Source organism: Ornithorhynchus anatinus, chromosome 4, assembly GCF_004115215.2.
Source record: "Ornithorhynchus anatinus isolate Pmale09 chromosome 4, mOrnAna1.pri.v4, whole genome shotgun sequence".
NCBI classification, from domain to species: Eukaryota; Metazoa; Chordata; class Mammalia; order Monotremata; family Ornithorhynchidae; genus Ornithorhynchus; species Ornithorhynchus anatinus.
Genome location: NC_041731.1, coordinates 26,508,980 through 26,526,790, shown reverse-complemented (window position 1 = coordinate 26,526,790; position 17,811 = coordinate 26,508,980). Strand labels below are relative to the sequence as shown.

Genomic DNA, 17,811 nt, shown 5'->3' with positions numbered 1-17,811 from the left:
TTCCACTGCCCACCCCGCACGCTCCGCTCCTCTGCCGCCCACCTCCTCACCGTCCCTCAGTCTCGCCTATCCCGCCGTCGACCCCTGGGCCACGTCCTCCCGCGGTCCTGGAACGCCCTCCCTCCTCACCTCCGCCAAACTAATTCTCTTCCCCTCTTCAAAACCCTCCTTAAAACTCACCTCCTCCAAGAGGCCTTCCCAGACTGAGCTCCCCTTCTCCCTCTACTCCCTCTACCACCCCCCCTTCACCTCTCCGCAGCTTAACCCTCTTTCCCCCCATTTCCCTCTGCTCCTCCCCCTCTCCCTTGCCATCCCCTCAGCACTGTACTCGTCTGCTCAAGTGTATATATTTTCATTACCCTATTTATTTTGTTAATGAAATGTACATCGCCTCGATTCTATTTAGTTGCCATTGTTTTTACGAGATGTTCTTCCCCTTGACTCTATTTATTGCCATTGTTCTTGTCTGTCTGTCTCCCCCGATTAGACTGTAAGCCCGTCAAAGGGCAGGGACTGTCTCTATCTGTTGCCGACTTGTTCATTCCAAGCGCTTAGTACAGTGCTCTGCACATAGTAAGCGCTCAATAAATACTATTGAATGAATGAATGAATAAGTGCTTGGTACAGTAAAATATACCATAGGAGGTAGACATATTCCCTGCCCACAAGGAGCTTCCAGTCTAAAAGGGATTAGCAGGAAGAACCCAGAGGTTTAACCTGGATGTTGGGGTGTGTGGAACCACTTCTGTCACTAGAATAGTCAATCAATCAGTGGTATTTTTTAATGGTATTATACCAGACCCGTCAATGGGCAGGGATTGTCTCTATCTGTTGCCGATTTGTGCTCTGCACATAGTAAGCGCTCAATAAATACTATTGAATGAATTTACTGAGCGGTTACAGTGGGCAGAACACTGTACTAAGTGCTTGGGAGAGTACAATATAACAATAAACAGACACATTCCCTGCCCACAATGAGCTTACAGTCTAGAAGGGAAAGATGTGATGTTCTGTGAGCTGTAAGAAGCTTTGAGTCACACCTGGCAGACCACTGCTCACCCCACCTTTCAGACCCTTCTGAAATTACATTTCCTGCAGGAGAACTTTCTATATTTCTCCCTCATCTCACCTTATTTCACCCCATTCAAGCCATTTCAGCACTTCTATATCACCTATGCACTTAGGTACCCACACTTCCTTTCCCTCTCCAATCAATTAATTAATCAGTGATATTCCTAGAACCCTTACTTCATGCTGAATAGTCTGCATACAATATTGTACTCTCCCAACCACTTATTACAGTGTTGTGCACACAGTAAGCACTGACTAAATACCACTGATTGATTGAAGAGCATTGTACTAAGCCCTTGGGAAAGTACAATACATTGGAGTCTGAAGACCCAGTCCCTGCCCACCAGGAGCTGACAGGATAGAGTTTTTGATTATCTGGCATTCTACCCCAGGGCTTAGAATAGTGCTTGGCACATAGTAAGCACTTATCAAATACCATTTTACTATCCGTTTACTGTATTGTTTTCCTCTATCTATAATTTAATATAATGTCTATCACTTCAATTTAGTTGCAAGCTCCAAATTTTTTGTACTTTTAGTACAGTGATTGTCAGAGAATAACTGCTCAGGACATATAATTGATTGAAGCAGCAAGGCCTAGTGGATAGAGCATGGGCCTGGGAGTCAGAAAGTCATGGGTTCTAATCCTAGCTCTGCCACTTCTTTTTAATGGTATTTGGTAAGGGCTTACTATGTGCCAATCACTGTTCTAAGCGCTGCAGACACTTGTCTGCTGTGTAACCTTGGGCAAGTCACTAAACTTCTGTGTGCCTCAGTTACCTCATCTGTAAAATGGCGATTGGCACAACGAGCCCCATTTTGAGCAGGGGCTGTATCCAAACAGATTTCCTTGTATGTACTCCAGCACTTAGTACAGAGCCTGGCCCATAGTAAGCTCTTAACAATTAGTACAGTGCTCAGTGCAGAGTAAGCGGTCAATTAATATGATTGAATTAAGGAAATACCATTATTATTAATGATTGGTTCTCCCACAACAGGAATAATAATATTTGTTAAGTGCTTACTATGTGCCAAGCACCATTCTAAGCACTGAATCTAGGGAGAAGTTGCTCCTTGCTTCTGCAGAGCTGCTGCCTATGAAAGGACAGACATAATAATAATAATGTTGGTATTTATTAAGTGCTTACTAGAGAAGCAGCATGGCTTAGTGGAAAGAGTCTGGGCTTGGGAGTCAGAGGTCATGAGTTCGCATCCCAGCTCTGCCACTTGTCAGCTGTATGACTGTGGACAAGTCACTTAACTTCTCTGTGCCTCAGTTACCCCATCTGTAAAATGGGGATTAACTGTGAGCCTCACGTGGGACAACCTGATTACCCTATATCTACCCCAGGGCTTAGGACAGTGCTCTGCACATAGTAAGCACTTAACAAATACCAACATTAGTATTATTATTATTACTATGTGCAGACCACTGTTCTAAGCGCTGGGGTAATAATAATAATAATGTCGGTATTTGTTAAGCGCTTACTATGTGCAGACCACTGTTCTAAACGCTGGGGTAATAATAATAATAATGTTGGTATTTGTTAAGCACTTACTATGTGCAGAGCACTGTTCTAAGGGCTGGGGTAGCCTCAGGGGAATCAGCTTGTCCCACGTGGGGCTCACAGTCTTGATCCCCATTTCACAGACGAGGTAACTGAGGCACAGAGAAGTTGTGACTTGCCCACAGTCACACAGCTGACAAGTGGCAGAGCCGGGATTCGAACCCATAACCTCTGACTCCAAAGCCCATGCTCTTTCCACTGAGCCACGCTGCTTCTCTAGATAGAGGGTAATCAGGTGGTCCCACGTGAGGCTCACGGTTTTAGTCCCCATTTTACAGACGAGGGAACTGAGGCCCAGAGAAGTGACTTGCCCAGTCCCCCAGCTGCCAAGTGCCAGGGCCGGGATTCGAACCCACGACCTCTGACTCCCAAGCCCGGGCTCGTGCATTCATAACCCAAAAAGTTTTTGTTTTTTTTTTTTAAAAAATGAAGGGGTTATCGTGGGCGGAATGAGAGGCGGGGAGGAATCGATGGCACAAGGCCACGTTGCCTCCATGGCCACGTTGCCTCCATGGCCACGTCGCCCTGGGAGAGGGTGAAGGGGGAAGGAGGGAGGAGGAAGTCGGTCTGCGCATGCTCCGGGAAGAAAAAAAGGAGCGGCTCGCCCCCCCCCCCGCTCGGGTCCGAGAAACCACGTGACCGCCCGCCTTAGCCTGGGCGACCACGTGACCACTCCGCTCCCTCCCCCGCCCGTCCCGCGGGTCACGTGACGGGCGAGAAGGGGGCGGGGCCGCTCCTCTGCTCCGCAAGGGACCGGCCTTGGGTCTTCGCTCCTCGCCACCATGGCCAGCCAGTCGCAGGGCATCCAGCAGCTGCTGCAGGCCGAGAAACGCGCCGCCGAGAAGGTGTCCGAAGCCCGCAAACGTGAGTGGGGAGGAACCGGGGGGTCGGGGGCGACCGAGGGGCTGCGCCCCCTTTCAAGGTTCAGACCCGGCCCGGCACCTGACGCCCAGGAAATAATAATGCTGGTATTTGTTACTCACTTACTGTGTGCCGAGCACTGTTCTCAGCGCTGGGGGAGATACAGGGTCATCAGGTGGTCCCTCGTGAGGCTCACAGTTAATCCCCATTTTACAGATGAGGTCACTGAGGCCCAGGGAAGGGAAGTGACTTGCCCACGGTCACCCAGCTGACAAGTGGCAGAGCTGGGATTCGAACTCGTGACCTCTGACTCCCAAGCCCGGGCTCTTTCCCCGGCCCTGCACCTGACGCCCAGGAAATAATAATGTTGGTATTTGTTACTCACTTACTATGTGCAGAGCACTGTTCTCAGCGCTGGGGGAGATACAGGGTCATCAGGTGGTCCCTCGTGAGGCTCACAGTTAATCCCCATTTTACAGATGAGGTCACTGAGGCCCAGAGAAGGGAAGTGACTTGCCCACGGTCACACAGCTGACAAGTGGCATAGCCGGGAGTCGAACCCGTGATCTCTGACTCCCAAGCCCAGGCTCTTTCCACTGAGCCACGCTGCTTCCCCTAAACTTCCCCTAAACTAGGAAACTAGCCAGTGGGTTGATTGCAAAGCCCTTTTAAGCCTTGACCTTTTCCTTCACTGCCATGTGATCCTTTGGAGGGTACTTGGTAAGCACTTACTATGTGCCAGGCATTGTTCCAAGAGCCGGGGTGGGTACCAGGCTTTGCACATAGTAAGCGCTTAACAAATACCACTATATATACACAGGTAATCAGGTTGGGCACAGCCCACGCCCACATGGAGCTCACAGTCTCCATCTCCATAATACAGATGAGGTAACTGAGGCAAAGAGAAGTGAAGTGACTTTCCCAAGGTCACACCGCCCTGGAGTAAAGTGCTGGGAAATGTACGGTGGACACTAAATTAGGCCCGTCCCTCACCCAAAGGAGGTTTAGGCTAAGTGGAGTCTGTTTGGAAAAACCAGCTTTGCAACCAGATTGGACCGTAAGCCCGTCAGTGGGCAGGGACTGTCTCTATCTGTTGCCGATTTGTACATTCCAAGCGCTTAGTACAGTGCTCTGCACATAATAAGCGCTCAATAAATACTATTGAATGAATTCATTCTTGACGTCAAGCTCTGATGCAAGAGGCTGCCCCCCCCCCCCCCAAAGCCTCAATGAGTGCCCCTGGAGGCTAAAGGGCTTTTGACCCTTGATCAGGGACTTATCTTTTAGTCGAGGGGCTAAATTCAAAATACTAAATACTAAATCAGTATTTATTGAGCACTTACTGTGTGCTCGATACTAAGTACTAAGCTCTTGGGAGAGTACAGTATAACAACAGACAGATTCCTGCCCACAACGAGTTCACTATATTCCAGGTATAAGAACTGGCCCAAACCTTTCATATAATATTAACCCGCCTTGTAAGTCTCAGGGTTCTTGCAGTCATCTTTCTGCATATGTAATCTCTGTTGAGCTTGAACTGGGAAACTTGTTCCCATTTAATGCTGCCATGACTGTAAACTTCCATTTGTTGTAACTGGGAGGTTGTTGTTCCTGAAGAACCATGACCCAGTATTTTCCAGAGTCCGCTATGGCAACTTTTCCAGTCCATATGAGACCTCCAGGCCCAGAAGCCGCCACTGGCAGGGAGGGGATTTGTAAATGTAGCCTGTCACCTCGTTAGACTGGCTACCAACTCCGTTATACTGTATTCTTCCAGGTGCTGAGGTAGAATACACACAGACACAGAATACACACAGACACTCAATAAACATGATTGAAATGAAAGCAGGGGTTACACTGACTAAAATCTAGAGAAGAAATGAAAGGACTTGGTGCCCAGGAAGAGGGAAAAGAAAGAGCAGAGACTGAGATAGATGCTTAGGAAAAAGAAGCTGACTATGAAGGTATGAGGCAAGGGTGTAAGAAACTTGGGCAGATAGATGCCAGAAGATTGTTGTGAGAAGACATTTCAGTTCTATTAGTCTCTGATAAGTCGGTTGTCTTTCTTGCAGGCATTATTTGCTGCAAACTTTGCTGTCCTCTGCTGATATCCTGAAATCTGATGCAACTTCTGCTTTCTCCGGGGCATTCTGCTTGCCCTGTGCTTAATATTCTTACCCACTTAACCTAAGCATCATCATCTCTTGTTTAGGTAACTATACTTTAGGGCACGGGCCAAGTTTTCTCTCTTCTGACCAACAGTATGATGTGACCTAACGGATGGAACACCAGCCTGGAGACAGGAAAAAAAAACAACTGCATTCTTTTTAAAACTTGGTCACTGTAGCTGTGTGATCTTAGGCATGTCACTTGTCTTTCTCTGTCCCAGTTTCCTCATTTTTAGGAGATAACTTCTCAACTGTCTTCTCCTGGACTGCCCCTCGGGGGTAGCGAATGTGTAGTGGAAGGGGCCGAGTGGTTTCTGGAACGTGCACTTTTTTTAATGTTAATTTTTTTTAGTTGCCCCCTTTGGCTCATTTTTTTTTTTCTTCGGTGAGGAAAAGCAGCATGACCTAGTGGATGGGCCAGGGAGTCAGAAGGCCCTGGGTTCTAGTCCTAGCTCTGCCATTTGCCTGCTGTGTTACTCTGGTCACGTCACTAAATTTTTCTGTGCCTCAGTTCGTTTATCTGTAAAATGGAGATTAAGACTGTCAGCCCATGTGGGACATGGACTGTGTCCAACCTGATAAGCTTGTTTATACCCCAGAGCTTAGAACAGTGCTTGGCACATAGTAAGCTCTTAACAAATATTAAAAAATCAGTTTTAGCCTTTGAAAATTAAGCACTGCTCTGTCTACATGCAGACCGACAAGGAGTTGAATGCAGCAAGGTGAGGCGTGGGTGACTTGACTCAACCAGTCAGTTGCATTTGAATGTGTACTATGTGCAGAGCACTTTACTAAATTCTTGGGAAAGTACAATATAACAATAAACGTACAAATTCCATGCCCACAACAAGCTTAGAATATAGACAAGGAGACAGACTTTAAATAATTAAATTACAGATATGATAGGTGTGGTTCTCGGTCTGGTCCATCCCTGAGCATCAAGACCTAGTTGTTTCTCCACCTAACCCACCCCTTCTCCTCAGCAGTCTGCATTAGCAAACCTGGGGTTGGGCTGTGGTCACGCTGGTAACACACCCCAACGGAGTTTCTTTGACTCCGGTCTAGCCAGTGGGTCCAGGGAGTGAGCTGGCTAAATGACTGTGTGCTTGACTCTCATTTGACCTCTGTGCTGGGCTTGAAAGAAAATGGAGACAGTAGACATAGAAACTTAGGGTACTGGATCTTTTCTAGCGCTTTGTTTCCTTGGGAATCTGTGGTTGTGGTTGAAATCTGGGTGTGTTTGGGCCAGGCATGTTCTGTCAACCTGGGTTTGTATTTTTGGGGGATGCGTGTCCGTGTCAACCTGTAGCTGTGACTGAGCTGGGAAATCTGGAAAATAGAAAAGTACCTCTTGGGGTGAAGATTGGTGGTTTTTTGGATTCAGGGTTGCTGGGGCACGAGTGCTGGGAGTTCTCTGGCCTGGGCCTAGTGGCTCTCATGGTAACTATTGGAGGTTTTTATTACCTTGGTTGTGCCAAGCAATGGGTCAGAGCCGTTAAACCTTCACCTTCTGCCTGGAGAGTGTCTGCATCAGGCAGCTGTTACTACCCAAGTCCTTCTCCCTGCTGCAAGACTCACCACCTCGTGGCAGTGGTGATGATCATTATCGAGTGACCCTAGGTGCGATGAGCTGTGCTGCAATCTTGGGACAGCCCAGCAGATGTACAAGACTTGTTTTCTGGCCACCAGGAACATATACTTGGGGAAAGGCTCACCAGGCTGGTATCCTCTTAGCTCAAGAATGCCACTAGGTCCCCTTTTCCTTCCCTTCCTCTCTCTTCCTGGGGGAAAGTCATGGCTAATCTGTAACATGGGTGCTTGGTGCCCCTAGAATCAAGTTGACCATTCTTCCATTTCCTACCAGGGTTCAGAGGGGCTAGAAGGACAGTAGTGTGAGATGTGGCTAGTCTCTGGATCAATTTTGCAGGCCAGATGCAATATTTTTTTGAAAACCTGAGAACTGGTTGTTCAGGACTCTCATACAGGATGTATATGGCAAAGGAAGTAAGGTTGGTGGGAGCTGTGGAGACTGATGGAGGTTTAGTCAGCTTGACAGAAAGGGGCCCCAGGGGTGCTGGGTGTCATCCTATTTCTGAAACCTCATGTGTCTGGGCTGGGGCTAAGACCTAGTTGGCTGCAAGGGTATGGCTCTAATTCTTTTATTATGATTCTTGATAATTTTGGTATTAAGCATTTACTCTGTGCCAAGCACTGTACTGAGCACTGGGATAGATTATCTTGTGGGTTCTACCTGGGGTCCACAGCCTATGTAGGAGAGAGAATAAGTATTGAATCCCCATTTTGCAGATGAGGGAACTGAGGCACGGAGGGTTAAGTGACTTGCTCATGGCCATATGGCAGGTAAGTGGCGGAGCTAGGATTAGAGCCCAGGGTCTCTGACGTCCACAAGTGTGCTCTTTCCACTAGATGATGCTGATTATGAGGAGAAGGTGCAGGGTGACCCAGGGCTCTGCTTGGTAATAATAACTGTGGTATTAAATGCTTACTGTTTGCACACTATACTAAACACTGGGGTAGATACAAGATAATCAGGTCCCACATGGGGCTCACAGTCTACGTAGGGCAGAGAACAGATATTGAACCCCCATTTTGCAGATGAGGGACTGAGGTACAAAAAAGTCAACTGACTTGTCCAGGGTCACACAGCAGGTAAGTGGCAGAACTAAGATTAGAACCCAGGTCCCCCAACTCCCAGGCCCAGACTCTCTTTGCAGCTCCTCTAAACTGTGGATGAACGGGGGCTGGAGTGGCTGCTCTGAAGGCAGCTTGTTGCGCAAGCGCTGTTATTATAGTCTTGAGTAGCCTGGCTAGTTGCCTAATTTTATTTTTCCCATCAACCACTTCTGATGCAGACTTGTTCTTTGACAACAGGAAAGAACCGGCGGCTGAAGCAGGCAAAGGAAGAAGCCCAGGCTGAGATTGAACAGTACCGCCTGCAGAGGGAGAAAGAATTCAAAGCCAAGGAAGCCGCAGTTAGTATCTTTCTGTTGTTCACACCGTCTTATTAATCAGTAGTATTTATTGAGCACTTTACTATGTGCAGAACACTCTACTAAGTGCTCTGGGAGAGTACAGTACAACAGAATTAGCAAACGTATTCTCTGTCATCATCTTAAGTTCCTCGGTGCTCTGCATATGGTGCTCAGCGCAGAGCTTTGAAGTACTAAACTTAGTGTTTTGCTATCAGATAAGTTAGCCAAGCAGTATAGTGAATTGGGAAAGATTGTAAGCTTCTTGAGATCAGGGATTGGCTCCTGTCTGCTAATTCTATTCTCTCAGGTGCTTAGTACAGTGCTCTGCACAAAATAAGTGTGGTGTAAATACTATGACTGGTTGTTGACCAAGAATCTTGTATGCACTTGCTTTGTGTATGAAGTACAGTTCTGATTGGCTTGAGGGTAAAAGTTGATCAACTTCAACACTTTGTAATACACTGGTGACCCTAGCTCACGAGTCACATAAAATAAGAGGTAGTATGGCCTACTGGGAAGGGCATGGGCCTGGGTATGCGACCCAGGTTCTAGTTCTTGCACTTCCAGTGGCTTGCTATGTGACCTTGGACAAGTCCATTAACCTCTCTGAGCCTCAGTTTCCTCATCTATAAAATGGAGGTAAGATTCTTGCTCACCCTACCTCTTAGATGGTGGGGCAGGGACTGGGTTTGAATTGATTATCGTCTTTCTACCCCTGCAGTTACATTTAAGGTAAGTGCACTTACATTTAAAAAGTAAAACACCTTCATAATCCATCAAGCTTCATTATAAAGTATGTTAAAATGCCAGCGTTGCTCATTTAATACTAGTTTCTTGAACTATTTTTAGAATAAGCCCTTGGCATTTGAAATGAAATGAAGTTAATAGCTTGCTTGTTTTCAGCTTGTATTCCGTGGTGAAATATCCTGCCCCGTTAATCTGGGAGTGGAAAGAACACAGACCTAGGTTCTAATCCTGAATCTTCCATTTGCCTCCTGTGTGACCTTGGGCAAGTCACTTAACTTTTCTGGGCCTCAGTTTCCTCAACTAAAATGGGGTTTCAGAACCAGTTCTCCATCCACCTTAAACTGTGAGCCCCAAATGGGACAGGGTCAGTGTCCAACTTGATTAACTTGTATCTACCCCTGTGCTTAGAACAGTGTGACATATAGTCAGCACTTAAATGCCATTTTTAAAAAAAGGTAGAAGCTGGCCTCATTAGTCATAGGATGAATGAGAGTATTGATTTGTCAGCTCATTGTGGGCAGGGAATGCATCTACCAACTCCACTGCATTGTACTCTCCCAAGTGTTTAGTAGTAAGTGCTCAATAAATACCATTGACTGATGACCATCTCCATCTCTTCTCTTTTTCATTCCTCCTGTAGGCTCTGGGCTCCCATGGCAGCTGCACCACAGAAGTAGAGAAGGAGACTCAGGAAAAGATGGTCATTCTTCAGGGCCACTTTGACAAGAACCGGGAGGAAGTCCTGGTTAACTTGTTGGCCTTCGTGTGTGATATCCAGCCCCAAATCCATGAGAACTACCGCATCAATGGCTAGGAGAAGCACGGGCTCCTGTCCCATGCGTGGGACATTTCATTCCCCTTGAGTAGGATTCGTGGCCTGAGCCACGCAGTAGTTTGTCCTTGTCAAAAGACATTAAGTTATTTCTGTATAATATACAGTAGGTCCTATATGGTGGCTAGGGAATTTAAATTTCTTTTTCAGATGTAGAGCACAGCCAAAGAGTTATCGACCCAGTCTTGTATTTGTCAATTAAATGGGTGCAATTCTTCTGTGCCTTTTATTTGATAACCAGCAATAAGGGGCCTTGTTCTTTGGAAGATCTAAGGCAGAAGACACTTGCCTTGAAGGACAAAGATAAGCGAGATTCACCTCAGGGCTGAATTTTCAGGCTGAGGGCTGAGTGATCGATCTCAATGTCTGAGAGCACTAGAAATCCTCAAAGCCAGGGCTTCTCCCTAGGGGGTTAGAGTGACTTGTACATTGCCACTGGGTGGACAGGACCAGCTGGTGGACCTTGGGTGCCTCACATGCCATACTACACTCATTTAATGCACTGGTGATCTCTTGAAATAAAGACTGTTATAACTCTTTAATGCCTGTCTTGCTTCTTCCCGCCCCCTGGTTTGTACTGCACTCATGAAATCCTTTTCCCACTCTACGCCAGCAGCAGAATCCCTCCCACAGTGTGCCTTGGCCTAAAGGAAGTTGGTCCAAATTTCTCCCTGCAACTCTTTGGAATTGCAGGTCCAGGCAGTGACCTGTATGAGTAGGGAGGCTGACTTAGCTTTGAGCAGGGAGGGCCTGTCATTCTGACTTGTTGAGCCCAGGTTACAACACAGATCCTGAGTGGTGGGTTGGGTTATCCCTCAGCCCTGTACACAATTATGAGTTAAGGGACTTTTAACTGTGCTCCTGAAGGCTTCCCTCAGAAATATATTTTTTCCAGACAATGTGGCTTGTATTGGAAGTCAGAATATTAGTGTAATTGTATTTATTGAGCACTTAACCTGTGTAGAGCTATCTAAGCACTTGGGAGGTATGATAGAGTTAGTACCTATAATCTTGCCCTCAATTTGCAATCTAGCTGGGGAAAGGCAGACACTAAAATCACAGGTGGGGCAAGCAAAGAGTTAATGTGTGGTGGAGATTGAGTACTCAAGTGCTTAAATTGCTGGAGTAGTTCTTATTCACAGGTATTATCTACCAACCCTATTGCTTTGTATCTATTGCTTTGCATCTTCCCCTGCTCTCAAAGCAATTCTCTGCACACCATGAAAACTAAGTGAATACTGCTGATTGATTAAACTTCTCCCCACCCTATTTAATCATGGAAGTCCTGGAAGATTTGTCATTTTTATAAGGGATTTGAAGATGAGAGCAATAGTAGTAAAGTGAGAAGGAGTTCCAGGCTGAAAGGGCATTAAGCAAAAAGTCCATGATGTGGCATTAGAAGAGTAAAATGTCTAGGCTGGAGGAAGGTAGATCGGGGAGAAAGTTGGTTGATTGTCTTAAAGCTGATGGTTTGTGGAAATGAGTGGATTGCCATTGAAGGATTTTGAGGGATAAGGACGTGTGTGCAAAATATTTTAGAAAAGTGATCCAAGTAGCAGAGCTAAGTATGGACTTGAAAGTGGAGGTGGTGGTTCCTGAGGAAGTTGGTGGAATAGTTGTTGGGATATGACAAGGGCTTGGACCAGAGTGATGGCAGTTCATATGTAGAAGGGGTGGATTTGGGAGATGTTGTGAATCTGGAACTGATAGGATTCTAGCAGATAATAGAAACCTCATGACCCTATTAATTATTCTAATACCCCAGCCCTCCAGCACTTATATAAATATCCTTTTTCTCTACTACTTCCCCTATCTCTAATTTATTTTAATGTCTGTCTTCCCCTGTGAACTGTTAAGTTTCTTGTGGGCAGGGATCTTGTTTACCAACTCAATTGTGTTGTTCTTGTCCAAGCACTTGGTACAGTACTCTGCACACAGTAAGCACTCAAATGCCATTGATTGATTTGGTGACTGGTTAGAGAGGGAGAAGTCACAGGTAATCCCATGGTTGCAGGCTTCAGGATAGGAGACAGAAATATATGTTTGAAGAAAGCCACTGGAGAGTGAGCTGTTGAAGATATCGGGCAGAAAGGGAAGAAGACTCGACACATTAGGTGCAAAGAGATGGGGTGGGAAGAATAGATTTGGAAAATGGGAAATATCTTGAAAGATGACTGGGAAGGATGAAAGTGGATAGGTGGGGGTAGGAAGATGGTGAGGGGGAAGTTTTGGGGAATTCACACCTGAACTAGCGGTTTGGAGGTTAGAGTTAGTTAAAATAAAACAGAAAAAATGGACTGGAACATTCCTGGATCAGCTACTCTGATCTTTTAAAGTAATCCAAGAGGCACAGGAGCAAGAAAACTGTTAAACTCCTCAGAAGTCTGCACACGGAGACTTGACTGAATGTGTACTGCCACTCCATTTTGGACCAAATGTGACCACCAAACTGGGTGTCTCTCTTCCACTAGCATTCAATCTATCTGGATGCAGCATCATCTGGAGTTAGAAGAAGTGGTTATGCACAGGTGTGCAGTTGCCTGCAGGGTAAGTACTGCATTGCGGGTTTTCCTTACCCTGGGTTATACAGTAAAATGGAGGCATTCACTTAGTCATGAGTCAGTAACCAAATCATTAATGATGGGTGGTATTTTGGGGTGGGTGTGAAGATGGATTGCCTGGGAGTCGGAGGACCTGGGTTCTAATCCCAGCTCTTGGTTGTTGGTGTCTGTATGTCTGCCTCCCTTAGCTGAAATTCAACTTTCATTTGAAAAATTCTTAGAAGTGAGCTAAGTTAGAGAGATGGAGTTGCACACCTGAATGGCCTTCCTCATTTAAGATGGACTGATTGCCACCCTTATCCCTTAATTACTACTGCAGGGTGCTTTAATGGGAAGAGCTCTGAACTGGGAGGCAGGAGACCTAGGTTTAAATCTCAGTGCTGTCACTGGCCCACCATAATCTTAGGTAAGTCACTTAACCTCTTGGGGCCTTATACTGTTTTTTGTACTCTCCCAAGTGCTTAGTACAGTGCTCTGTACAGAGCACTCAATAAATATAATTGACTGGCTGACTCACTTGTAAAATGGAGATTTGGTGAACCTTGTGGGGAACAGGAACTGTGTCCAATCACAGACCTTGTATCTACTCTAGTGCTTAGGACATTGTAGCACTTAATAAATGGCATTATCATTGTGATATTACTTAATAATAATTATAGTGGTTAGCAGGAACCTAAGTGTGTTAAGCATGAGACTTGGCAAATGACTTTGAAATGGACTTGCTATTTGGGGACTATCTCATTTAACCTCTCTGTTACCCCTAAGTATGAGATGGGGATAATGCTTACCTACTTTACTGGATTAATCAAGTAAAGTGCACAGTGCTGTACTGCAGTGTGCCAAGAATAGCTTCTTTAACCCAACACCACCTGGCAACTTTGCTCTTGGAAACTCTTCTTAGGTCAGGGTCAATGCTCCTGAGAGGGCTGCTGGGTAAAACTGATGTCTGTGACTTACAGGACTAAGCATAAACAGAGAGGAAGAGAGAGATGAGTCTTTTTTTTTTTTTTTTGCTGCAGTTGAACTTGCTGATAAAAAGTCCTCAACTTGTCAAACAGACACCCGACAGACAGTGGATCAGCGCCAGCTGCCTTTCAGGCTGAGTAGATCAGAGCTAAGTAGCAGGGTTGACATTCCTACTCCTGGCCTGGCCACAGTGTTCAATGTCTAATTTTTCTAATCCTTTTGTGTGGAATCTTTCAAGTACCCGCCTGGGAATTGAAGGCTTTAGTAAGGAAAGCTAAAGGAGAACTGAGATCTTTCTTGTATTCCCTTACAAGAATCCGCCTGATTGTTCAACAGTGACTGCTTTTCTAATATGCTGATTATCCAGTCTTCTGCTTCTGCCAGCCCATTCTTGTTCCTCTCCTTTTATCAGCATTTCCTCTGGCAGTAAAACTCAGTGGGCAGTGCAGCATGGCTTAGAAGATAGAACATGGGCCTGGGAGTCAGAAGGACCTGAGTTCTAATTCTGGATCCCCCACATGTCTGCTGGGTGACCTTGGGCAAGTCACTTTACATCTCTGTGCCTTGGTTACCTCATCTGGAAAATGGGGATTAACACTGTGTGCCCTATGTGGGACAGGGACTGTGTCCAACCCAATTACCTTGTAACTGCCCCAGTGTTTAGTACAATGCCTGGCACATAGTAAGCGCTTAACAGATACCACTATTATTATTATTTTTATTATAATTTGAGTTTCCACTTCAAGGTGGAATTCTTTTCTGTTCTTCCCTTGCCCTGCTCCAATCTGTATCCCAGACAATGGAATCCCATTGCAGTGAAATCAGCTGAGTTGATCTGGTATGCAGAACCAATATGAGTGCCCATCCTTTGTACTGGCATGAATGATTAGGAATCTGATACTTTTTTGTCTGTTTTCTTATTTTTGGTGCCAAACCTCCCTCAGCCATGACTTCTGCTGCTGCATTCCATGGTTCAGATGCTGTGCCAGTCTTCCTGCTGACCTAGGAGGGGAATGCAAAGGCTCTTAATAATAATTAATAATTGTGGAATTAAGCACTTATGTGTCAAGCACTGTTCTAAATGCTGGGGTAGATACAAGATAATCAGTTTCACACAGGACTCACAGTCTAAGCAGGAGGGAGAACAAGTATTGAATCTCCATTTTGCAGATGAGGGAACTTAGGCACAGAGAAGTTCAGTAACCTATTCAAGGCAACACATCAGACAAGTGGTGGAGCTGGCATTAGAACCCAAGTCCTCTCCTTCACAGGCCGGTGCTCTTTCCAGAAGTCCATGAGGCTTCTCTTGGAACAGGGTGGGAGGCCCAGGGGTTCCCTTGGAGACATGCTCTAGGATCCGGGGAGGGGAGTGTCGCTGCTCTTCCGTGAAATGGCTTGTGAAGTCATCACATTGAGCTACCCATTCAACATAACATTTGTTCTGTCTTGTGTGCTAGCTGGTACTTGTGAGGACTATCAGTAACTGTCCTCGTGCTTGGACTCACTGCTAAGATTAAATATCTACTTTCACCACTGTTTAGAACCAAGAAAATACCACTTTGGAATCAGATCATCTGCTCTTCAGTCTCCCACTATGATGTGCCTCTTTATGGATCTGCCTAAAGGAAGAAAATTAACTGCGATTTATTAAGGTTTTACCAGAGGTTACCACTAAATCTAGGAAAGAGGATTCCCATTTTCAGACTGTATCATGCACAAGGTCACAGAGCAGACCACTGCCAGAAGCGGGATGACAATTTAGGTATCCTGACTCCTAGACAATACGCATTCCACTAGCCCATACTGCCTTCTCCTGTGGATGCATCATCTGTGCAAGTTCTGAAAAGTATTTGCTGGGCTGGGGTCTCTGACTGCAAAAGAGCTGCTGTTTCTATAAAAATTACAGTTTCACCACAGTCAATCCCTGCTGCTACTAATACGGTGGTCCCTACCAGCACTCTATGATGCTATTAGTTTGTTTGGCTTAGTAGAGACTCTACTGAAATAGAAAGTGTTTTGTAGCCATTTTTAAAATTAAATTTTTTTCTTGAGGACCCAAGATTAGGCAAAGATTTTGGGGATTAGAACTTTGATGAAATAAGGGGGACTGTTACTCTCTTAACTGTTAGGATGGTTTAATGGTCAACCTGGAGACAGATCTATGCTCTGGACTGATCCTAAGTCCCTCAAATCTTTGTCTCCCTTTTTCCTGGCTTGCTGCAGAGCTTTACAGTTAAGGGCAGGAACAGAGGGTCAAAGAATTATCCTGTTTGGCTTTTCGTGCTTGCTTGCAATTGGAGTCATGAGCCTCTACAGTGCTGACTTGGCTATTTCTCTTTTGGACAAAGTAGCACAAGGATGTCACTGTAACGTTTTCCTTCTAAAGGGATCACATGATTCACCAGGCTACAGTCAAGACATCAGTCTAGGGTTTATGAGGCTGGCTGGGTTGCCCCATAGTCCTCCACTCCCCACCCCCTCTGCCGAAAGACAGTTCTTTCCCTGAAACATCTGCCTGCCTTGCATGTTTCTTCACATCGGGGTGGAAGTTATTGCTAAGAATGACCCCTCTACTGGGTGCAGGGAAAAAGATACCTTGCTTAGCTTTGCACATAGTTTCCCAAAGTTCTTTAGCATGTGGAAGTTCCATTCTTGCCATGGGATTGGTGCCTGCCTCTCTAATATTTCTTAACATCAAACTATCCCTTTCCTAGCCACCTCTACCCCCTCATTATGTTCTTAAGCTAAGAGATCACGTTGGCCAGCAGCCAACTAATTTAAAGTCCCACTCCCTGGTCTCCCAGGCTCATAAGATTATTAAATGAATGAAGGAGGAAAGGAGAGGAAGGGTATTTTAGATGTCTTTTGCTTTATTGCCAGGTGCAGGGCTTGACTGCTCAATCTGACATTAAACCACCAGTTTAAAGCCTCAGATACTTGATTCTTCTCCCCATGGAGAGATTCAAATAAGCCACAGGAAGGTTTAAGCACCCAGTTCCTACTGCCTTGAGTTTCTAGGGATCCCAGTGTCCCTCTCCTACCCTGCTGCCTCCCTCTGCTTTCCGCTTGCTAAGTTGGTTTTACTGTCCTCTCCCCTGGTGTCATAGTTAGGGATCATGTCTACCAATTGTATTATACTCTCCCAAGTGCTTAGTACACTGCTCTGAAATTAATTGATGGAACTAATGGTCCAGACCCAGGGAGTGGAATTGGCCCTTATGCCTCCCCTCGGGGCTGATCAAAGTCAGCTGGAGACCTGGGTGAGTTTTCCTATGGCCCATTTCCAACTCCTTTGTCTGGTCTCTGCCCTCCGTATCACACTTTCTCTGTGCTCCCCACCCAGCCCCCTTCTCCAGCCAGGATGCCAGGAATTGAAAACGAACACCAGACCACTGACAGACATCATTGCCATTTACCCCCGGGTTCTGTCTCATTGCCTGTGGAAGTGGTGAGGCAACTAACTGTCTCTGACAGCACTGAAGCTCAGATTATGGTGATGCCCCTATCCCCTTCTTAAAGGAAACTCCAAGACCTCCCTCAACCCAACAGCAAGTAAAGTCTGCCATTAACCTGGCCCCTTCATGTGGAAGTGTTGATCCTCTCCTCAGCTAGACTCTGTCAATCCCCCTCGCCCCCTCCAAAAAAGACAAAAAACATTCAGTCCTTCCTTCTTCGATTGTCTCTCCATTTTAGGAACCTCTCTCTCCACTCTCCCATAGCCAACTGATTGCTCAAGCTTGCCCTCCCCCATGCTACTTCAAATCTGCCAGATCACAGTTCCATCCAACTTCAAAGCCCTCCTGAAATTCAGCCTCCAGAGAGTATTCTCTGACTAATTTTGACTGTCCAGTCTCAATAGTCACGAATAGTCATAATCATAATGGTATTTGTTGAGCATTTACTACGTGCCAAGCACATAATAGTTGCAAGAAAATCAGATCAGACATGGTCTCTGTCCCACACAGGGCTCACAGTCTAATGGAGAGGGAGAAGAGATTCCCTCCCCATAATACAGATGTGGACACTGAGGCACAGAGAAGTCAA

General features: G+C 45.9%; 1 protein-coding gene across 1 annotated transcript; it reads left to right on the top strand.

Moving 5' to 3' along the window:
* Positions 1-3,353: 3,353 nt before the first annotated feature.
* ATP6V1G1 (ATPase H+ transporting V1 subunit G1) lies at positions 3,354-10,782 on the top strand. Its single transcript, XM_029062715.2, has 3 exons — positions 3,354-3,503; positions 8,561-8,661; positions 10,049-10,782. Exons 1-3 carry the CDS (start codon positions 3,422-3,424, stop codon positions 10,220-10,222), a joined length of 357 nt encoding a protein of 118 aa, XP_028918548.1. The 5' UTR covers positions 3,354-3,421; the 3' UTR covers positions 10,223-10,782.
* The last annotated feature ends 7,029 nt before the right edge of the window (positions 10,783-17,811 follow it).

Excerpts from the sequence above, each read along its gene's own strand:
- ATP6V1G1 (XM_029062715.2), top strand. The coding sequence starts at position 3,422 with ATGGCCAGCCAGTCGCAGGGCATCCAGCAGCTGCTGCAGGCCGAGAAA. Across the intron at positions 3,504-8,560 it reads GGTGTCCGAAGCCCGCAAAC|GAAAGAACCGGCGGCTGAAG; the intron begins GTGAGTGGGGAG and ends CTTTGACAACAG. Across the intron at positions 8,662-10,048 it reads TCAAAGCCAAGGAAGCCGCA|GCTCTGGGCTCCCATGGCAG; the intron begins GTTAGTATCTTT and ends TTCCTCCTGTAG.